We start from the raw sequence: 24,000 nt of genomic DNA, 5'->3' as shown, positions 1-24,000 counted from the left end.
AACTCTAGCTGCAGCATTTTGGACAAGCTGAAGACTTTTAACTACATTCTGCTAACTTCCTGAGAGTAATGAATTACTGGTAATGAATTACAGTAATCCAGTCTTGATGTAATAAATGCATGAACTAGTTTTTCAGCATCACTCCTGGAAAGGATGCTTCTAACTTTAGCAATATTCCGAAGGTGGAAAAAGGAAATCCTACAAACCTGTTTAACCTGGGATTTGAATGACATGTCCTGGTCAAAGATAACACCAAGGTTCCTTACTTTGTTCTCGGAGATTATTTTAATGCCATTCAGGTCAGGTGTTTGACTAAGCAATTTCCTTTTTCAGGTCCAAAGATGAGAACTTCCGTCTTGGCTTGATTTAAAAGCAAAAAGTTAAGAGTCATCCAATTTTTTATGTCCTCAAGACAAGCCTGTAATCTACCCAACCGATTAGGTTCATCAGGGTTAATGGGTAAATATAACTGAGTATCGTCAGCATAACAGTGGAAGTTTATCCCATGCTGTCCAATGATTTTACCAATTGGGAGCATATATATATAGTAAAAAGAATTGGTCCAAGCACTGAACCCTGTGGTACTCCACAAGTAACCCTGGAGTATGAAGACGATTTGTCATGTACATTTACAAAATGAAATCTGTCAGACAGGTAGGATTTAAACCAGCCTAACGCTGTTCCTTTGATCCCTACAACATGTTCGAGTCTTTCTACAAGAGAATTGTGATCAACTGTGTCAAAGGCAGCACTGAGATCTAACAAGACTAGAACAGACACAAGATTCTTATCTGAGGCCATGAGAATATCATTTGTAACTCTCACTAATGCAGTTTCAGTGCTGTGATACTCTCTAAAACCAGACTGAAATTCCTCAAACAGAGCGTTAGTGTTTAAATGCTCACATACTTGGATGGCCACTATTTTCTCCAGGACTTTGGATAAAAATGGAAGGTTAGATATTGGTCTATAATTCATTGGGTCATCTGGATCCAGAGAAGGCTTCTTAAGTGAAGGTTTGATTACAGCAACCTTAAAACCTTGTGGTACATACCCATTTACTAAGGATAGAATGATTATATATAGAATGGGGGCAGTAACCAAAGGAAATGCATCTTTAAATAATTTGGTTGGGATTGGATCTAAAGTGCAAGTTGAAGGTTTAGATGAAGCTAATATTTTTGATAACTCTGAAAGCTCAACTGGATCAAAACGGTTCAAACACAGATGAGGTTCTAAACATAAAAACAAAAACACAAACCAATAATAAAAGTACACAACAAAGCAGTAAAATCACAGTCAATAAAAAGAATACATAATAAAAATAATTAATAAAAGTCAAGGGTTTAAAAATGCCTGGTCGTAAAAGTGGGCCTTAAGCAGTGACTTGAAACGGGGGAGGGATGGTGCCAGCCTCACTGAGAGAGGGAGAGTAGTCCAGAGGGATGGATCAGCATAGACAAAAGCACAGTGTTTAATTGGAAACCTGAAAAAATCTGTAAGGGAACAAATAGTTTTCACTGTATGTTTTAAAGTATTAATCATTCTCTTGTAACAAAGAAAGCATTATTTTATCTGTCAAGTTTCATCCTTTAAATTCAGTAGAAACTAAAATAGTTTTGTTGTTTCAACCTGAAGCTTTTCTTTTATTTTTTATTTCCCTGACAGTTTAAAAGTGGAGCTGCTTTGGGCCTTTTGCCTGCTGCAGACTTTTCACTTATAAATAAATAATTATTGCAATTTATTTATAAATGTGTCCTAATTTACCAACTGTCTCTAATTTACATAACTGTTGTTCTCGCAGACCAGAGCAGTTGACCCAGAATATCTTTGGAGTCTCACACAAGCTTTGTGGAGTTTCACAGTCCTGAGAGTAGAGATAATGTTTGTACCCTCAAGGATACACAAGCTCGATATTATGCATGTATTCAGGATCTGTAATCATCGTGACATCGGCTGCACAGATAAGAGATGATCAGTTTTACCGCTGCACCTCACAGGATCGCACAGATACAAACAAATGCCTAACGAGATCCACGCATTTACATGAAAACACTTGTTTCTGTGTAGAAAAGCCACTGGGGGACTTAAACCAAGCTTTTAATAAGACTAGATTAGTTTCCTTACCTATTAAAATGGTGTCGCTATAAGGAGTTAGTTTTTTTAATTTTGTTTAATCAAAAATCTTGAGAAGTTCTATTAGTGATATTGATCAATATAATAGTGATGAGTCACACATTTTGCATTAAATTATTATTTTAGGGATGTTCGCTATCCGCAATTTAACTGATATCAGATTAATCGATTAAGCCTAAATATTTAATCTCCAATGTAGATGATATGCACCCCCCCACCCCCAACCAATAAGAAATACAAAAACTAAATAATTGTTGGTAACTAACATCCCATATCTACTATCATGCATGCTTAAACACTATCTGCAAAATATGACAAGTGCTGAAGAGCTTGGTGTATAATATGTGCATGGTATGAAAAGGTTGTCATTAAAAGAGTAAAATCCAGTACAGACATTTCCAAAATTACATCAATACTAATATCGACCCATATTATCGGGCATACCCCTTTTTGTGTATGCAATGGGCATTAAAAGTCAGAATTAAAAATGGCATGGCAGCCGACCAAAGTGCTGTTCAGATAAAAAGCAAAATACAACACAAAAACAAAAACACAAATCAATAAAAATACACAACAAACCAGTAAAATCACAGTCAATAAAAAGAATACATAATAAAAATAATTAATAAAAGTCGAGGGTTTAAAAATGCCTGATCGTAAAAGTGGGCCTTAAGCAGTGACTTGAAATGGGGGAGGGATGGTGCCAGCCTCACTGAGAGAGGGAGAGCAGTCCAGAGGGATGGATCAGCATAGACAAAAGCACAATGTTTAATTGGAAACCTGAAGAAAACTGTAAGGGAACTAGGGTTGTTAGGGTTGTTTAGGAAAACCTATAATGAGATGGATCTGCGGGTTGATTTTAATTACTGTTTAGTTTCATAGTGATGGAAAAACTCCTCTGAACATATTTCTAATTGTATGACTAGATGAAGGTTTTTTGTTTGAGTTGGGGTTTTTTTGAATATTTTTGCGGCTTGACAGTTTTGAAGTTAACAAACCACTGAAAGGCACTTTACAGGTCTTTTTTACACTCAGTAGACATGACCACTTAAACACACACCTTTTGCCTTGATGCATCTTGTAGAAGATGATACGTTCTGTCATGGTGCAGCTCATTCAGACTCTTTCCCCCCCTTCTTCATCTGTATCTCCTTTGTGCTCGTCTTCCTCATGGATCCCAACTTTGGTGCTATTACCAGCTGGCTATAACAACTTGGAAGTGGTGGAGTATCTGTTGGAACACGAAGCCGACGTGAATGCTCAGGACAAAGGAGGGTTGATTCCATTGCACAATGCTGCTTCATATGGGGTAAGACATTTTGTAATGTACTTATGGGTACAGTTTATATCCAGTGAAGATAGATCAGCCTACTTATTATTTTATCCTGTTTTAGAGAAGAATTATCATTATTTTTTATTCCAAGCTTTTCCAAAAATATGTGCTTTCTCGTGTTTTTGCCTTTCTCAGAATGGCACGGTCTTCAAAGGCAGTCAGCATGTCGCTACTGAAAGAGTCATGAAACACATGTTTGCATGAAAGCTTAATAAGTTCTGCATTGTGGAAACACAAGGGTATCCCCTGCTGTTTCTGAAAAACACAAAGCCTTGTGTTCCCTTTTTTACACTAAATAAATCAGAAGACAATGCATGAAAAACAAATCATGACCTTTTTTTATCTGCTTAATTAAAGTCCCGTAGTCATCATCACACACTGATGAAATTACATCTCTACATTTGACCCGTCCCCATGGGGATCAGTGAGCTGCAACTGTTGCTGCGCTTGGCAACAATTTGGTGGTTCAACCCCCCAATCTAACCCATTAAAGCTGAGTGTCAAGCAGGGAGGCATTGGGTGCTATTGTTAAAGTCTTTGGTATGACCTGACCAGGATTTGAATGATCAAGTCACAGGGCGGACACTCTACCACTAGGCCACTGAGCTTAGCTAAGATTCACATAGTCCCATAAATTTGACTTCTTTCTAATCTCCATGCAGCACGTGGACATAGCCGCCCTCCTGATCAAGTACAACACGTGCGTCAACGCCACTGACAAATGGGCTTTTACTCCCCTCCATGAAGCAGCGCAGAAAGGGCGAACTCAGCTCTGTGCACTGTTGTTGGCCCATGGAGCCGATCCCACCATGAAAAACCAGGAGGGACAGGCGCCGCTGGACTTGGCAACGGTAATGAGAGGCCGTCATTAAGGCCTCTATATTTCCTCTTATATTTGTGAGGCACAGCTTGGTAGAAATGTGTGGGTGAGCTTAGCTAGCTGTTTGGGGAGATGGTGGAACTCCTTCATCACTAATGAGCCTTCCTGATGTGCTTCTTTACACAGTTTTCATTTTATTTAAATGAGGGCCGGGCGATTAAACGATAGCAATATACGTTTCATAATACCTTTTACTCGATAGACATATCGACGAGTCGATAGGACTTCGATATAAAGAAAAGAGCTACACAACTCAGTAGCAACAAGACATACGCACTGCTAACTGCTAATGTTAGAGTAGCTTTAGCCTGCCGCATGTAACAGGTTACATGGCTGGTAGAAATAGAAAAAAACAAGCGCCGCCAATGGAAAAAAGAGACTGAGAACACAGCGAATTGCGACAATAAGGTTCTGAACAGTTCAGTCAGATGGACAGAGATGGAGAGAGTTTGAGGAGGTTTACTTTAAGCAAAATGCTGGTTACATTTATTTAACTTAACACAACGTGCTGACTTCTCCATAACCAGAAGTGAAAGTCAAGACCAAGCACAAAGATCTGAGCAGACTAATCTATTCAATCCATGCACAATAGATTGCCACAGCAATTACAGAAGAAATATAGCCTGGCAAGCGACCAGGAGCAATCAATGGAGCGTTGCCAGACCCCACGACTACAGATGATATGGTCATAAGTAAAGTTACATCAATATGAATATTTTAACCTATATTTATATCTTTAGGTTACTGTCGTAACCCCGGTTCTCTGAGTAACATGAATGAGATGTCTCACTATGGGATATGCCCCTCCGCGGATTCCTCAGAAGCACTTATCTCAATACGCCAATCCTGATTGGCCAGTGACCGTGACGTACGCGTCCCCCTGCTACTATAAGTAGCAAGCGTCCCAACGTACGCACTATTCAAGATAAACACCTCTTCTCGCTTCGCCCAGCAAGAAGGGTTGTCTGGTGAGACATCTCACTCATGTTACTCAGAGAACCGGGGTTACGACAGTAACCTAAAGTTCTCTTTCTTAACATTCGTTTCGATGTCTCACTATGGGATATGGAGACTCCCGTATTGCCAGACAGCTTATCCAGTGATCACCAACCTACAGGGATACGTCTTGGCCCGCCAAAGACCCCACACTCAGAATCGTGTGAGTCATTGCAGGGACCGAAACATCAAGCTTATAGAAGCGTGCAAATGCAAGTGGAGAAGCCCAACTTGCTGCAGCACAAATCTCCTGGATTGACAGCCCCCGAAAAAGGGCCCAAGAAGCAGACAGGCCCCTAGTAGAATGGGCCCTGAGCCCAACAGGAGCCTGAATGCCCTGACAGGAGTAAGCCATAGAAATATCCTCCACAATCCAGTGGGAAAGCCTCTGCTTTGTGACGGGTTTCCCCTTACGAGGCCCACCCCATGACACAAAAAGCTGGTCCCCCCTGCAAAGGTTCTCCGTCCGATTCACATACTCCTTGAGCGCGCGAATCGGACACAGCTTGTGCCACCGCTCCTCCTCAGGAGAGGAGAAGGGTGGCGGGTAGAAAGCTGTGAGGATAATAGGAGAAAAGGAGCCCACTACCTTAGGCACAAAGGCAGGGTTGGGCTTCAGGGACACCTTCATGTCACCGGGTGCAAACTGGGTGCAGGATGGGTGCACAGAGAGAGCCTGTAAGTCACTAACTCGCTTTGCAGATACCAAAGCCAGGAGTAGCACCACCTTAAGAGACAGGATCTTAAGGTCCAGGCCGTCCATAGGTTCAAATGGAGGCCCGGAGAGGGCCGACAGCACCAAGGACAGATCCCATGAGGGCACCAGGGGTCGAGACACAGGGAGAAGCCTGCGCGCGCCCCTCATGAAGCTACACACCAGGGGGTGTTGACCTGCCAGTTTTTTCCCAAAACCCAAGTGTCGGGCGGAAATGGCTGCTAGGTACACTTTAATGGTGGAGAAAGCCTTCTTCCCATCCAACAAGTCTTGCAGGAAAGACAGAATGACATTCACCGGGCATTGGAAGGGTGAGACCTCCCTGCCCTGACACCAGGCTTCAAACACCCTCCATTTACAGTCATATAGGGACCTAGTGGAGGGGGCCCTAGCATTCTGAATGGTTCGAATGACTGCCTGGGGCAGCTCTGCTGACACTAGCCCGCACCCCTCAGGGGCCAGGCCCACAGGGCCAGCCGTTCTGGATGAGGGTGGAAGATCGAGCCTCCCGCTTGGGACATCAGGTCCCTGCGAAGCGGAAGTTTCCAAGGTTGGCCCTCCAGGAGCTGGAAAATGTCCGCCACCCAATGCATGGCTGGCCAGTATGGGGCCACCAGAATGAGAGTGTGGAGCTGGGTTCATACCCTCAGCAAGGTGGGTGGTATCAGGGCCACTGGGGGAAAAGCGTAAAGCAGTCCCCGTGGCCAGTCGTGCGCCAGCGCGTCCACGCCGAGTGGAGCGTCTCGGTCGCGCAGAGGACAGTGAGCATTCTCCTTGGAGGCAAAAAGATCCACTACGGCTGTGCCGAACCGGATCCAAATCTGTTCCAACACTGCTGGATGCAGGCTCCAATCCCCGTACAGGGGTGTCCCTCTGGACAACAGATACGCCCCCCAATTCAGAAGACCTGGGACATGGGTGGCTCTGATTGAGAGGAGATGCCTGCTGCACCATAGGATCAGTCTGCGTGCCAGCGTGTGTAACCGCATGGAGCGCAGCCCCCCCTGGTGGTTTATATAAGCCACAGTCATGGTGTTGTCTGTTCTCACTAGGACATGATGGCCGGAGAGAAAAGGCAGGAAGCGCCTCAGGGCTAGAAAGACCGCGAGGAGTTCCAGATAATTTATGTGTGTCCCCCAGAGCTCTCTGCTCCACACACCCCTGACAGAGCAACCCTCCAGGAGCCCCCCCCCCCCCCCCCCCCAACCTGACAGGCTCGCATCTGTCGTGACCACTTTCCTCACGAGAACCAACCCCAAAGTCACCCCCTGTGCCAAGAGGGAGGGGTGACGCCAACAGCGGAGCGCCGCGACGCACGCTGCAGAGACCGTCACCCTGCACGCTCTGTGGCGCACTGGAGAGAGACCCAGAGAAGCCACCCAGCGTTGAGAATCTCTCATGTGTAGACGGCCGAGTGGTACCACTGAAATAGCCGACGCCATGAGACCCAAAAGCCTGAGGCATAACGCAAACCGCACCGCACTGTGTAGGCGGAAGCGCGCCAGGCAGAACGAGAGCGCGTTCACTCGCGGTGCCGAGAGACGGGCCGTGAACGCCCCTGAGTCCAGATTCAGACCTAGAAAGGTTATTTTCTGGGAGGGGAGTAAAGCGCTTTTCTGGCAGTTTATTCTGAAACCCAGACCACACAAGTGAGGGATCACAACCAGCGTGTTTGACGCTGTCTCCTCTCTGGACCGTGCCAGCAGGAGCCAGTCGTCTAAATACGTGGCCAGCCGAATGCCCCTCCCTCTCAGAGGGGCGATCGCCGCCTCCGTACACCTGACAAACACCCTCGGGCTCAGCGAGAGGCCGAATGGGAGCACGGTGTATTCGTAACACACTCCCTGAAAGGCAAACCTCAGAAATTTCCTGTGTGGAGGGTACACGGGAACATGAAAGTATGCGTCCCTCAGGTCGATTGAGGTGAACCAGTTGCTCTGGTGAATCAGACGCAAAAGGGATGAGAGTGTGAGCATTTTGAATCTGTACTTTCTGAGGCATCGGTTCAGGGCCCTCAGATCCAGGATCGGGCGAATCCCGGTCCCTCCCCGCTTCGGGACCAGGAAGTACCTGGAGTAGAAACCGCTCTGAGACCGATCGGGAGGCACAATGCATATCGCTCCCTTCTCCAGCAGGGAGGAGATTTCTCCCTGAAGGATGTGAGCTGACGACCCCTGGGCGTGGGAGAACACTACGCCGGAGAATCGAGGAGGAACAGAAGCGAATTGGAGCCTGTAACCCCTCGAAATAGTTCTCAGCACCCAACGTGAAGCAGAAACCGCTGTCCATTCCTCCATGTGAGTGGAGAGCGGTGACACAGCCGTGACACACGGAGCAGCAGCTCCCTCCAGAGGTTGTGGGGCAGCGGTGCTCGTGGCAGCCACTGCGCATGCGCGGGGGCTTTGTGCTTTGACGGCCCAGGCTTACGGGGACGACCCGTGGCTGGCGGGAAAGTCCGCCAGGGGTCGCCCCGCCTGGAACCGCTCATGGGTGACATTTTATTGATTTTTGCTGCGCCCTTGACATCTTGTCTGGATGCGACAGCGAACCTTTTAATGCTCCTTGAGCGTGACATGTTTGTGAAAAACAATGTGAGTGCTTGTGACGTGTGTTTTGAGCCGGCACCGCCGGCTGCACGTCCTGGCCCCACCCTGGACCGCTCGGGAACTCTGCCGGAGGGGTTCCGTGAGGGGGGGAGGAGAAAGCACTATGGCAACATCGAACAGGAGGAGCTGGCGAACGGGGAACCACCAGCTGCAGCGTCGGGAGGGAAGAACTCCGACAGGCTGCCCACTTCTTCCTCCTCACCTGCTGACCGCCGTGTCTGGTGGATTGTCCCGGCGTCGGAGCAGCTTGGTTGCCGGATCCATGAGGCCAAACTGGTCGAGGCTCTGAGCCCAAAGGAGCTGGTTGGACAGCTTGAGGCTTCGGGTGCTTTGGGATCCGGAACTGAGGCTGGGCTCGGGCAGCTGCCTGAGGCAGGTTCGGCCGAGCCGGCAGCGCCGGTGAGGGTTTACGGGGAAGGCAGAGATGAAGGGCTTCATCCTCTTTCTTTTTGGCCGCACACCGTTGCTGCATTGATGCCAGGGCAGAGCCAAAAATGCCTTCAGGCACGATTGGCATGTCCAAAATGTCCTCCTTCTCTCTCTCAGAGAGGTTGGTGAGGTTCAGACATCGTGCACGTTCTTGAAGCACCATCATGCCCATAGCTTTAGCCGTAGCATGGACTGCGCAGCGCTGCTCACGCAGGCAGATGTCGGTCAGTACAGTGATTTCCTCCCACACCTCCGGGTCCGGCTTCGTATTCATGTCCTCACAGAGCTCGGCTTGGTACGCCGAGAGCATGGAGGAGACATTCAAAGCTCGGACCGAGATGGCGGCAGCCTTGTACGCCCTCTCGTTCAGCGCCGACTGGAAGCGGTCCGCCTTCGCAGGGAGAGCGGGAGGCCCGGAGGAAGTCGCCGAGAACCGTGGGTGTAGGTGGGCTGCAACCAGCGGTTCCATCGGCGGCATGCGAAGCATGCCAGCTTTCTCCATCCCTTCGAAGTCCAGCGAGGAGGCTCCTTGGACAGGAGACCTGGAGCTGAACGGGTGTTTGTCCCAGGAGGACCTCACTTCTTGGAGTAGCTCCGGGAAGGCGGGAAGGAGGGGCTTTGCCGCCCTCGTGGCCTGAGGCAGCTTCTTTCCCTCGTAGCGGGATCTGACAGCCTCAGTGACCACGGTGGGCCAAGGGATGTTGAGCCTGGTCGCAGCGCGTCGGCAGACTGACTGCATGTCCAGTTGGGCGGCCGGAAAAGCCGCTCCATCCCTGGGAGAGGACGGAAAGCTAGGCATGGAGGCCTGAGCGATGGGGAGAAAGACGTCGTCCTCCTCGTCCTCCTCTGAAATGAGGAGTTCCGAGGTGTCCTCGTCGTCTCCGTAGTCCAACTCCAACACGTCCTCGGCGGGGTGGCTCAGACCGGCCAGTTCGAGCTGTGAGCCCCAGCTGAGTTCGGCACACGGTTCCGGCTCCGGGAGGACATGTTCGCTGGCGTCCCCAGGCGGTGGCCCAGGGGCCGGCAGGCAAGGGTCCTTCCCCGACAGGCTAGCTTGGCGCGCTAGCCGCCGGCGAAGGCTCTTCAGGGTGAAGCAAGCGCAGCTCTCACATGACCCGAGGACTTCCAATGCCAGCTGGGCATGTTCCAGCCCGAGGCAGCTCGAGCAGACCCTGTGCGGGTCTTTGCTTGAGATTTTGTTCCCACAGGTACAGAGGCGAGCTCCTGCGCCGTCGACTCCTCTGGTGGGAGGAGCGGCTTCCATGTTGGCTAACTGGTGTGTTAAGCTTGGTTTATGCTTGACGCATTCACTTCCCGCGCGGTGACGCGGCTCGCGGCTGGAACGCGCTTCACAACTCGCAGCGTTTATGGTTTGTGCGGCTCGTCTCTGCGGTGAGCCAATATTCTCCCAAACTGTAGGGGGCAGCATGGAGCTCTACGGCAAGCATCCAACACTACACCATAGTAGAAGTAGAAATTACTGTTTACAACATGACATTTCAGCATTTTTAACAGCGTTCTCGTCTTTTCCGACAGTGCGAGCTATTTCTCTCCAAGAACTATTAACAACATGTTGATCACGGTGATCTTTGAGAGCTGAATCATACAAATGTCTGTATTTACGAACCTCTGCCGTGCCGGTCCGCCATGTTTTTCCGCGTCCGACCGTCCGCGTGGTTAGAAATTTTCCGAGGTGCGCGTTGCGGAAATCTTGGGCCGTGCGGAGACGCGGTGGAGGGGCGTGGTTGTTAAAATGACGCAAAATGACGCAACTTCTCCGCGCGGAGCCGTGCGGACCTCGCGGACGCGTCAAGCATAAACCAACCTTTGGCATAGAACGAACAGATGCACTGGAGTGTGAAGCTGCTCGTTATGCCCCGAGCCTATGGTGAAGGTCAGGACAGAAGGACGGTAAGTTAACGTTCGGCAACGGAGAGAATATTAGAAGGCTCCGTCTGTGAACAGTTGAGCTAACTTACCTCAGAGATAAGCGACCACCGAAGCGAGAAGAGGTGATTGAATAGTGCGTACGTTGGGACGCTTGCTACTTATAGTAGCAGGGGGACGCGTACGTCACGGTCACTGGCCAATCAGGATTGGCATATTGAGATAAGTGCTTCTGAGGAATCCACGGAGGGGCGTATCCCATAGAGAGACATCGAAACGAATGTTAAGAAAGAGAACTGATATTAGTACTGCTGTTATGGATGATAACTGATATTAAATAATATTATATATATTTCCCTACACTTTCAAATCTGTGTAAGAAAGACCAGATCACCTCCTACTCTGCATCACCATTATACGCCAAAACAAAAACCACATGGCCTACCCACTCCCCCTCCTGAATCCGATATGCAAACGGCAACAAGATGTGAACAAACATTGGTTGTGTGTGTGTGTGTTTAAAGTTATGGTGATACTGTTATACCATATGTTCGTTGTCAATTCTTGACAAAGCTCCTCGGATGACAAGCTAAATGTTTTCAAGAAACCCTTTATTTGAACCTCTTTGGATTACAAAAATACCTTGTTCATCACATTATTCTGCAAATGTTGCCAACTTTTGTTGAACTAATCATTTTTGTCCTAAACAGCAAAGCTGCTGGGAGTGGGATGTGTCCAAGATGGGAGGTGGAGTGAGCTGTGATGCATTAGAAGCACATTGGAAGAGCTAAACTCCTACTAACTAGATGTAGACGGCTGAGACTTTTGTTAAAAGTTGAACTTGATGGTTGTTATTAAGAGTCAACTAATCATTGCTCCAAGAACAGTGTCCAATACATATATGTCTCTTCAGATTTAGTCAATTTATCTTTATTCTTTGCAGGCCGATGACATCAGAGCATTGTTGATTGACGCCATGCCACCCGACGCCCTGCCGAGCTGTTTAAAGCCACAGGCCACTGTGGTAAGTTTCTAAATGCTCTGCTAATATAAACTTTCTGCTGATGAAAGAGGATCCTTTTTAAATATGAAAAAGTGTCAGCCAAGAATCAAGCAAAGCAGGCGGTTCATCCTGAAGCGTGTGAAGAAGCAGCTCTGAAAGGAGCAGAGGGGCCAGCTTAAGTAGAAGAAAGATCTCAAGTTTTGGTTTTTGAGCTTAAACTCTAAAGACGGTTCAATTGTGAGTTTACTTTCACAATCTGAAAGCTGTTGAGCTAAAAACTAATCAGACATGTGAAGTCTGCAGACAAGTGAGAGATGAATGCAGCCGAGCTGTCGGCTCATTTATTAGTCCTGCAATCAGTCAAATCAGCAGCTCAGAGGGAGACGAAAGCAGCAGAAACTTCAGCTGAAGTGTAAAATTAGTTTGAGTGTTTGTTCTGTGAGAATTTGTGCATTTTTTCCTATCATTTAAAATTACAATGAAATGATCAAATTTTCTCACACAAACACAGGTGAGTACAGGTGCAGCAGGGGGTGTGGTCATTTCGCCTTCTCCGTCTCCATCCTGCTTATCAGCAGCCAGCAGCATAGACAACCTGACAGCGCCACTTAGTGACATCACAGTGGGCGGGGCCTCTGGTACTGCAGATGGAGCATCTGGGTCCGACAGGAAGGAGGGCGAAAGTATGAAACACACAAAACGTCTGGCTCTAAAAATAAACTCTGTTTTTAGTTTGAATGAGTGACTCTGACATGTTTTTTTGTTTTGTTTTGTTTTTTCTGCAGCGCTGCTCGATATGACCATCAACCAGTTCCTGAAGAGTCTGGGACTGGAGCACCTGAGAGATATTTTCCAACGAGAGCAGGTACACAAACACACAGGAGCCTCAGGAGAGCCAGCTTACTTACATTATTCATGTTGGTTTTTTTTTTTTGTCACCAGTCCACCACTATGGTCCTACACAAGTCACCATTAATAGTGAGTCTGAGACCAGTTTTCCCATCAAGGATGGCCAAAATATATCTGTGGTTCTGAAACAAGCTGAAAACATTCTGCAAATTTAATGTGGCACAATAAACATCGTAATTAGTCCACTACATTTATTATTTACAATGGCTTGTTTTTTTACTGGAACACATCTGCTAACCTCATGGCATCCCCATCTTCCTCAGCTGTAACCTGGGTCTAGTGCCAATTAAAATTTTTAGTTTGCTAAGAAAGACAGAAGAGGAGGATGAAGACAGACATCTCTAACTAACTAAAAGAAGGGAAAATGAACAGAAAGATAGACTATAGAATTGAACAGAGTCCATCTTGACAAATATTTCTCACAAGTGCATCCTTCATCATCTCAACAAGTGGCAGGATTACAAACAAAAGCTAGTGGGTTCACAGTATGATACGTTACAATACTATACGTAATACAATGAGTTATAGTACCATACTATACGTAATACAATGAGTTATAGTACAATATTGTACGTAATACAATGAGTTATAGTACAATATTGTATGTAATACAATGAGTTATAGTACAATATTGTACTTAATACAGTGAGTTATAGTACAATATTGTACTTAATACAGTGAGTTGTAGTACAATATTGTACGTAATACAATGAGTTATAGTACCATACTATACGTAATACGATGAGTTATACACTATACGTAATACAATGAGTTATAGTACAATATTGTACGTAATACAATGAGTTATAGTACAATACTGTACGTAATACAATGAGTTATAGTACCATACTATACGTAATACAATTAGTTATATTACAATATTGTACGTAAAACAATGAGTTATAGTACATTATTGTACGTAATACAATGAGTTATAGTACAATATTGCACGTAATACAATGAGTTATAGTACAATATTGTACGTAATACAATGAGTTATATTACAATATTGTACGTAATACGATGAGTTATAGTACAATACTGTACGTAATACAATGATTTATAGTACCATAATATACGTAATACAATGAGTTATAGTACCATACTATACGTAATACGATGAGTTATAGTACAATACTGTACGTAATACGATGAGTTATAGTACCATACTATACGTAATACAACGAGTTATAGTACCATACTGTACGTAATACAATCAGTTATAGTACAATACTGTTCATAATACGATGAGTTATAGTACAATACTGCACGTAATACAATCAGTTATAGTACAATACTGCACATAATACAATAAGTTATAGCACAATACTGCACGTAATACGATTAGTTATAGTACATTACTATACATAATACGATGAGTTATAGTACAATACTGTTCGTAATACGATGAGTTATAGTACAATACTGTTCGTAATACGATGAGTTATAGTACCATACTATACGTAATGCGATGAGTTATAGCACAATACTGTTCTTAATACAATGAGTTATAGTACAATACTATACGTAATATGATGAATTATAGCACAATACTGTTCATAATACAATGAGTTATAGTACAATACTATACGTAATACGATGAGTTATAGCACAATACTGTTCATAATACGATGAGTTATTGTACCATACTATACGTAATACGATGAGTTATAGTACAATACTGTACATAATACGATGAGTTATAGTACAATACTGTACGTAATACGATGAGTTATAGTACCATACTATACGTAATACAACGAGTTATAGTACCATACTGTACGTAATACAATCAGTTATAGTACAATACTGTTCATAATATGATGAGTTATAATACAATACTGCACGTAAGACAATCAGTTATAGCACAATACTGCACATAATACAATGAGTTATAGTACAATACTGTTCGTAATACGATGAGTTGTAGTACAATACTATATGTAATACGATGAGTTATAGCACAATACTGTTCGTAATACAATGAGTTATAGTACAATACTGTTCATAATATGATGAGTTATAGCACAATACTGTTCATAATACAATGAGTTATAGTACAATACTATACGTAATATGATGAATTATAGCACAGTACTGTTCATAATACGATGAGTTATAGTACAATACTGTTCATAATATGATGAGTTATAGTACAATATTGTATGTAATACGATGAGTTATAGTACCATACTATACGTAATACAATGAGTTATAGTACAATATTGTACGTAATACAATGAGTTATAGTACAATATTGTATGTAATACAATGAGTTATAGTACAATATTGTACTTAATACAGTGAGTTATAGTACAATATTGTACTTAATACAGTGAGTTGTAGTACAATATTGTACGTAATACAATGAGTTATAGTACCATACTATACGTAATACGATGAGTTATACACTATACGTAATACAATGAGTTATAGTACAATATTGTACGTAATACAATGAGTTATAGTACAATACTGTACGTAATACAATGAGTTATAGTACCATACTATACGTAATACAATTAGTTATATTACAATATTGTACGTAAAACAATGAGTTATAGTACATTATTGTACGTAATACAATGAGTTATAGTACAATATTGTACGTAATACAATGAGTTATAGTACAATATTGTACGTAATACAATGAGTTATATTACAATATTGTACGTAATACGATGAGTTATAGTACAATACTGTACGTAATACAATGATTTATAGTACCATAATATACGTAATACAATGAGTTATAGTACCATACTATACGTAATACGATGAGTTATAGTACAATACTGTACGTAATACGATGAGTTATAGTACCATACTATACGTAATACAACGAGTTATAGTACCATACTGTACGTAATACAATCAGTTATAGTACAATACTGTTCATAATACGATGAGTTATAGTACAATACTGCACGTAATACAATCAGTTATAGTACAATACTGCACATAATACAATAAGTTATAGCACAATACTGCACGTAATACGATTAGTTATAGTACATTACTATACATAATACGATGAGTTATAGTACAATACTGTTCGTAATACGATGAGTTATAGTACAATACTGTTCGTAATACGATGAGTTATAGTACCATACTATACGTAATGCGATGAGTTATAGCACAATACTGTTCTTAATACAATGAGTTATAGTACAATACTATACGTAATATGATGAATTATAGCACAATACTGTTCATAATACAATGAGTTATAGTACAATACTATACGTAATACGATGAGTTATAGCACAATACTGTTCATAATACGATGAGTTATTGTACCATACTATACGTAATACGATGAGTTATAGTACAATACTGTACATAATACGATGAGTTATAGTACAATACTGTACGTAATACGATGAGTTATAGTACCATACTATACGTAATACAACGAGTTATAGTACCATACTGTACGTAATACAATCAGTTATAGTACAATACTGTTCATAATATGATGAGTTATAATACAATACTGCACGTAAGACAATCAGTTATAGCACAATACTGCACATAATACAATGAGTTATAGTACAATACTGTTCGTAATACGATGAGTTATAGTACAATACTGTTCATAATATGATGAGTTATAGCACAATACTGTTCATAATACAATGAGTTATAGTACAATACTATACGTAATATGATGAATTATAGCACAGTACTGTTCATAATACGATGAGTTATAGCACAATACTGTTCATAATATGATGAGTTATAGTACAATATTGTATGTAATACGATGAGTTATAGTACCATACTATACGTAATATGATGAATTATAGCACAGTACTGTTCATAATACGATGAGTTATAGCACAATACTGTTCATAATATGATGAGTTATAGTACAATATTGTATGTAATACGATGAGTTATAGTACCATACTATACGTAATACAATGAGTTATAGTACAATACTGTTCGTAATACGATGAGTTATAGTACAATACTATACGTAATACGATGAGTTATAGCACAATACTGTTCGTAATACAATGAGTTATAGTACAATACTATACGTATTATGATGAATTATAGCACAATACTGTTCATAATACGAGGAGTTATAGTACAATACTATACGTAATATGATGAATTATAGCACAATACTGTTCATAATACGAGGAGTTATAGTACAGTACTATACGTAATATGATGAATTATAGCACAATACTGTTCATAATACGAGGAGTTATAGTACAGTATTGTATGTAATACGATGAGTTATAGTACCATACTATACGCAATACAATGAGTTATAGTACAATACTGTACGTAATACGATGAGTCATAGCACAATACTGTTCATTATACGATGAGATATAGTACAATACTATACGTAATATGATGAATTATAGCACAATACTGTTCATAATACGAGGAGTTATAGTACAATATTGTATGTAATACAATGAGTTATAGTACAATACTGTTCGTAATACGATGAGTTATAGTACAATACTATACGTAATACGATGAGTTATAGCACAATACTGTTCGTAATACAATGAGTTATAGTACAATACTATACGTAATATGATGAATTATAGCACAATACTGTTCATAATACGAGGAGTTATAGTACAATATTGTATGTAATACGATGAGTTATAGCACAATACTGTTCATAATACGAGGAGTTATAGTACAATATTGTACGTAATACGATGAGTTATAGCACAATACTGTTCATTATATGATGAGATATAGTACAATACTATACACAACACAATGACTTATAGTACAATACTGTATGTAATGAAATGAGTAATAGTACAATACTGTATGTAATACGATGAGTTGAAGTACAATATTATACGTAATACAATGACTTATAGTACAATACTGTATGTAAAGAAATGAGTTATATTACAATACTGTACATTATAAAATGAGTTATAGTGAAGTGTCTTGCCCAAGGACACAATGACTGACATGAATGGAGCTTGGGTTTGAACAGGCAACCCTCTTGCTACAGGGCAAATTCCTAACCAGGGCCACCACAATGGCAATGTCATACATTATGATACACTGCTATACTAAATGCTGCGATATTTTAAAAATATTAAAATTGCAGTACTTTACAGTTGCATATGTTACAATACAATACCTTACAGTACCTTATGATGTGTTCCAATATAAGATAAGAACAGCTTTATTTATCCCGAGGGAAATTCTTGTGTCATGTACATGCTCATAGCAGTCGGAGAGACAAAGACAAAAATATCATGAATTGCAATCTAATACAATGCAGTACTACTTTATTGCCCCAATAGGAAAGCTGTCAAAGTTCTGTTTCACAGTTTGTTACCCAAGTTGAAATACACACAAGACAGTACCATTGAGTTATCACACAGCTCAACCACTCTAACTTACCTCACACTACACCCGATGTGTTCCTTTACACACCAAAACCACATTAAGCAGAGTGTTTGTCCAGACTGCTGGTGGACTTGGAGAAGTCTATTCCAGTTTTTTTAAGTGTTTCACTGCCAAACATTCCTCTGATGTTGGTTTTAAACAGCTTATCTAAAACCTTGAGGCTGCACAGTTAAAAAACTGAAATCAGAAACTTTTAATGCAAGTGCTGGTGGTTTGATGAACATCTCAGTAAATTTTCAACAACATATTCAGGCAGTGAGGATTTATTACTGTTATCAGCGATCAGTGCAATGCAGGGAAAATTTATCTGTGCCTGCTGAGCGAATCTCATCTCCGATCTCCCCGAACTAACTCAGGGAGCAGAAAGGACTTTTCACCATAATCCATTTGCATATCAGCGCTGTGATTACTGCCACCCGTTCGGTGACCTTTTCTTCCTGCCTCTTCCTGTTTTCATGAATATTTGTCAGACCTATTTTCATCTGCGATGCGACATTGATTATTCAACCTGTGGCTATTAAAGGCTGGCAGTTGTGATGAACATCCAGAGGATGAACTGCTGTTGTCATTGTGAAACAGTGTTTTTATTTGAGGCCTGTAAATAAAATAACTCTGGAACGTCTGCAGACGTGTCCTGAATGCAGTCAGTTGTCCCTTATATTCTTTCTATTTTTAGTATTGTTTTTATTTTTGTCTCTGGGCAGATTTCTCTGGATGTTCTTGCTGACATGGGTCACGAGGAGCTGAAGGAGATTGGTATAAATGCTTATGGTCACAGGCACAAACTCATTAAGGGCATCGAGAGACTCCTGGGAGGCCAGCAGGGTCAGGACCTACACACACTCACACACACACACACACACACACACACACACACACACACACGTTTGTCTTTCTACCTTGTGGGGACTCGTCACTGACTTCCTTTCATTTCGGGGGCTGCTTTATTCCTAACCATAACCATTGCTGGTCTATTCCTAACCCTAACCTTTACTAAGGTTATTCACACCATACCTCTAAAACCAAGGATTATGTTATTGTTTATTTTTTGCACACACACACACTAAACTAATGCCAGCTCTTTGGTCCATCTGTGAATATTAACGCATTTTCTTATAAACACAATTTAAAGGCTAGGCATGACATGTTTGCATGTTTTGTACAGCCTAGAAATCTTAACAATTTCATGGACGGCTTGCCAGGCTACGTTTTATAAGTAAACAACAAAATCTCTCTCCCTTTGTCTTCCAAATTAGAGCCTGAATAATCTGCTTTAACTCCCCGACTCACTTTGTAAACGTGTGTTTTGCAGGTGGAAACCCGTATCTGACATTCCACTGCTCCAGCCAGGGCACCGTGCTGATCGACCTGGCTCCCGACGACAAGGAGTTCCAGTCCGTGGAGGAGGAAGTAAGACTCCAAACTTTTATTTGAACTGATGTTTTAAGTCACCACAGGGCTGATTAATCAGGTTTAGGGAGCATGTGCATCATTGCGGCGCAGTGTCGCCACAGTTCAGCTACACTATGAACTAGATGGCCTGTTTAACCACCTCACTGACTACAACGTTCTCGTAAAACAAAAAGGCGGCAATGGACGGAGACGGCGTCATCGAGCTGCAGCTAATGAGAGCTGGCAGATGTTAACAGGAATTTTACAGGTACTTTAAACCCTAGTCTTCAGCCGGGGACTTGAGAGATTAACGGCACGTTGCGAGGTGTTTTTTTTATTTATTTCATTTTATTTTTTTACGGAGATGACAGCAGTCAGTCAGCCCCCCCACCACCACCACCTCCCACCCTCATCACAGCATCATTCTCCCAACAAACAGCTTCATTATTCTTTAAATCTCCACAGTGCCACTCTGATTTTCCTGCTGATGCGTCACCTTTTCAGCTAGGTTGTTCTAAATTTCCCACAGGCGTCGTGCAGGTATCTGATTAAACGAGTTAGCGCTCCAGTTCCTCGCCGGATGTATGGATTTTTGGAGCAGATAGCTGGAGTCATTTCCCGTGTGCTCTTTGTGTTGTTTTGATTGTGCCGTGCTTGTTGATGTCATCTTACAGCTGCAGAGCACGATCAGAGAGCACCGCGATGGAGGCAACGCAGGTGGAGTCTTCAGCCGCTACAACATCATTAAGGTGCAGAAAACACACACATAGACACACGACTTAGCTCTGTTTTAACGTTTCTGCAACAATTTCCCCTGCTAATCCAGCCGACTCTTTTCCTCCCGTGAGTGCAGATTCAGAAGGTGGTGAATAAGAAGCTGAGAGAGCGATATGCTCACCGTCAGAAGGAGATCGCTGATGAGAATCACAACCATCATAACGAGCGAATGCTCTTTCATGGTGAGTTACGTATGTGTGCAAAAGTACAGTCGGACCTGATCATTACTGCTGCTTTCTATGTTGCTCTGGGTTCCCTTATTACTAATAAATGTAGTTTAGTTGTACTTTGCCCAAAATAATATTCAAACTTTAAAATGAAAAGCTTCTTTCCCCCTTAAAGGCCTTCAAATGTGATTCCAGACTAAAGCTAAAACAAAGCTGCTCTAAGTGACGCAATCTTTATCCATCCTGCTTCTGGATTTCTTGTCACTTCTCTCTCTTCGGACAGAATTAAAACAATATTCCAAGGTGAGCTCTGCTCAGAGCCTAACGTTAAACTTCACTGAGTCTCATTTATCATCTATCCCCCTTTTCCGGCACCAAGCTTTGCTCCAGACATCACTTTCTGGGCTGCAGCTGAGTCCTTTGAAACACTGCCGAGCTGAAATAATCTGGTTTCTATGAAGCTTGAAATGCTGCGTATGGCTCCAGTGATCACAGGATCTACAGGAGCCCGCAAACATTTCCGACAAAAAGAAACTCCAAACACTTAAGGAGCAGTAAGACCTTTTTTTTTATTATTATTACCGAGGCATTTAATCTCTCTCTAGGTTCTCCGTTCATCAACGCGATCATCCATAAGGGCTTCGATGAGCGCCACGCCTACATTGGCGGCATGTTCGGAGCGGGGATCTATTTTGCAGAGAACTCCTCCAAAAGCAACCAGTATGTTTACGGGATCGGTGGGGGTACGGGATGTCCGACCCATAAGGACCGCTCCTGCTACGTTTGTCACAGGTAGGAAAACACACACACACACACACACACCTCTGTCGTATGGAAAGACATTTAGAAGCATAATCTTGTTGGTACACATCTGCAGACAGATGCTGTTCTGCCGGGTGACTTTGGGAAAGTCATTTCTTCAGTTCAGCGCCATGAAAATGGCCCACGCCCCCCCTGGTCACCATTCAGTTATAGGACGACCCAGCGTCAACGGGCTGGCGTACGCAGAGTATGTCATCTACAGAGGCGAGCAGGTGAGGGAGTAAAGACATCTTACAGTAAGGAAGGCAGCTCCGCTGATGTCCCTGGCTTTATCTGTTTGTGTTCTCCCCCCTCAGGCCTACCCAGAATATTTAATCACCTACCAGATCGTGAAGCCAGAGAGTCCGGCCGCGCCTGCTGCTGCTGCTGAGCAGAAATCTTAAATCGCTGCTGGCTCTGAAAATAACCACCTTGGACTAAAATCTCATTTCTAAACAGACTAGAATTTAAAAAAAATTTTTAATATTTTTTAGTTTCAATTTGGGGAAAGAATCATTCCTGTCCTTTTTAAATGAAGCCATTATGACAGAAGACTGGCAGCAGTCAAACAAACCTTTTTACAGCATCTGTGTTCCATCGCTCTGATTTTAATGGCTTGTTTACTTACCATATACTCGTTTACTTTTTTTATTTTTTATTTTTTTGCATCGTCCATAACAACACTGCCCCACGGGGACCACTTTGAGACTGTCGTACTGAGACATCACAAATCCATCATTCACGGTTACATTTCCTCCCGGCGAGGCTGATGTAAACAAGATGGGAATAAGAGACCATCCAGTAGGTGTAAATGTATAGACTACTGTGGGTAAATGTGACCCAAGAGCCTTTAAACGGAAGACTAAAAGGACAAATGGAGACCATGATTCCTTATTATGAATAACGACTGCAGACTTTCCTCTACAGTCCATAAAGGGACCAACTTTCTTCTGCAGCGACCAATCAGGATGAATCTGCTCATTTTATGCTGCTGAAACAAACAAAAACAGCTCATACAGGTGTAAGAATTAGGATGTTTGTGTTTTAAATCACATCCAAACCTTCCTGTTTCACATTTAAAAGCACGAGAACAAAAATCAAACACTAATATTTTGACGCACAATCACATCGCACTTAGAAAATCACTCTAACCTCCCTGATAGGAGGGCTTTTTTAAATGATTGTACTTTTAAAACTATCAGGCTGCATTTTGCTTAGCTAACCCTGACAGCTGGGTTTTAATCCACTCAGATTTGTGCTTAACTCCTTAACAGGAGCAGGTGTGAAGAGGCCAGAAAGACACCAAAACTGAATATAAAGTCACTTTTTCTGTTGGCTGCTGTGCTTTTCTTTAGGTTTTGGGAGGCGTTAACACATTTAGGTGGAGAAACTCAATGTGTAGGGTTAAAAACGGATCATCTAAAGCCTGATTTGTCTTTTGACGTCATTGTTTTTGTAGACTTTTAGATCAGCAGTTTCATTTCCTCCTCCCCGGTGCCTCTCCTCCTCTCCTTCATTCACACTCACCTGTGAGGGATTTTCTGTATGATGTACCTGAAAGCTGAGCTGGATGTTGGTGTGTTTGTTTACATGAACCTGCTGCCTTGTTGTCCCTTTCCTCTGATACCCTCTAGTGGTTCAGCAGGAAAACTGCTCCCTGGTGCTGCCGAGTGAAAGGGAACATTTTCATGTTTTAAAGCTATTCCAGTTTTATTTTTCTGCCTTTTTTCCCTGAATTACTTTTTTGTTTTTTATGAGGGGACTTGTATATAAATGTAAATAGTGAAACCAGGTCGCTGTTTTTCAGCGAGACGTTCAGGTCACGGGCCGTGGAAGTCTACAGTATTTATTTGTACGAGAAACCTGTAGGATGAAGAGGAGAGTCATGATGTCTGCTCTAAATATGAGTTAAATGAATGGAGCCATTATTTGCCACACAGGAAGTTCTCATTATATTCTCCAGTTCTTTCTTTTTTTAACAACATTTGTAGTAATAGTTAGGCTTTTTGATCGTCATGGGACCACTCTGTCTCTTCAAGCTCAAATTAAACCACTGTGAAGGTTTTTGGGCTTTTGTTTTTTACTTTTTGGGGTGAAGATGGGTGTAATGTTGCCTTAAAAGCATTCAGAAAGCAGTCTTTAATTTGAAACAATGATTTCCAGCACAGATTTTCTTTTTTTATATATATAATTTAAGATTGAAAGTTCTCACATCAGCATTTTTCCTCCTTTTCACCCTCCACTTGCTTTGAAGACACAAATGATTTGGACATTTCAGCCAATCTTAAATTGCTTTTGAGAACAGGATGAACGATTATAGCAGAAATAAGAGAAACTATTGGACTGTCATACCCAGAAATAAAATAAATAAGTGAAATTTAGTAGTTGTTGTTCCACAACACTAACAGTTGGCCCTACGGGAAGCTCTTTTACTGTTAGACTGAACTCAGATCAGCTTAAATCTGATTTTTATTTTTTTATTTATTTTTTTTTTTACATATATGAGTTCTGACAGATCGTGTGCAATTAAAAGCAGCAGTGATGAATGATTATTATC

General features: G+C 42.5%; 1 protein-coding gene across 3 annotated transcripts in view; it reads left to right on the top strand.

The window, feature by feature from the left end:
• Positions 1 to 22,014, top strand: part of tnksa (tankyrase, TRF1-interacting ankyrin-related ADP-ribose polymerase a) — a 136,795-nt gene extending 114,781 nt beyond the window's left edge. For all 3 annotated transcript variants that reach the window (XM_015976763.3, XM_015976776.3, XM_015976771.3), the window contains 12 exons: positions 3,336 to 3,445; positions 4,132 to 4,320; positions 11,926 to 12,006; positions 12,497 to 12,668; positions 12,771 to 12,850; positions 19,011 to 19,131; positions 19,619 to 19,716; positions 20,373 to 20,447; positions 20,552 to 20,657; positions 21,248 to 21,434; positions 21,520 to 21,676; positions 21,761 to 22,014. In XM_015976763.3, coding sequence (XP_015832249.3) covers positions 3,336 to 3,445; positions 4,132 to 4,320; positions 11,926 to 12,006; positions 12,497 to 12,668; positions 12,771 to 12,850; positions 19,011 to 19,131; positions 19,619 to 19,716; positions 20,373 to 20,447; positions 20,552 to 20,657; positions 21,248 to 21,434; positions 21,520 to 21,676; positions 21,761 to 21,847 — 1,463 coding nt within the window. In that variant the 3' untranslated portion in view covers positions 21,848 to 22,014. The remainder of the gene's footprint in view (positions 1 to 3,335; positions 3,446 to 4,131; positions 4,321 to 11,925; positions 12,007 to 12,496; positions 12,669 to 12,770; positions 12,851 to 19,010; positions 19,132 to 19,618; positions 19,717 to 20,372; positions 20,448 to 20,551; positions 20,658 to 21,247; positions 21,435 to 21,519; positions 21,677 to 21,760) is intronic.
• Positions 22,015 to 24,000: the final 1,986 nt, after the last annotated feature.

This window comes from Nothobranchius furzeri, chromosome 6 (assembly GCF_043380555.1).
Source record: "Nothobranchius furzeri strain GRZ-AD chromosome 6, NfurGRZ-RIMD1, whole genome shotgun sequence".
NCBI lineage: Eukaryota > Metazoa > Chordata > Actinopteri > Cyprinodontiformes > Nothobranchiidae > Nothobranchius > Nothobranchius furzeri.
This window is presented reverse-complemented; position numbering and strand designations above follow the sequence as displayed.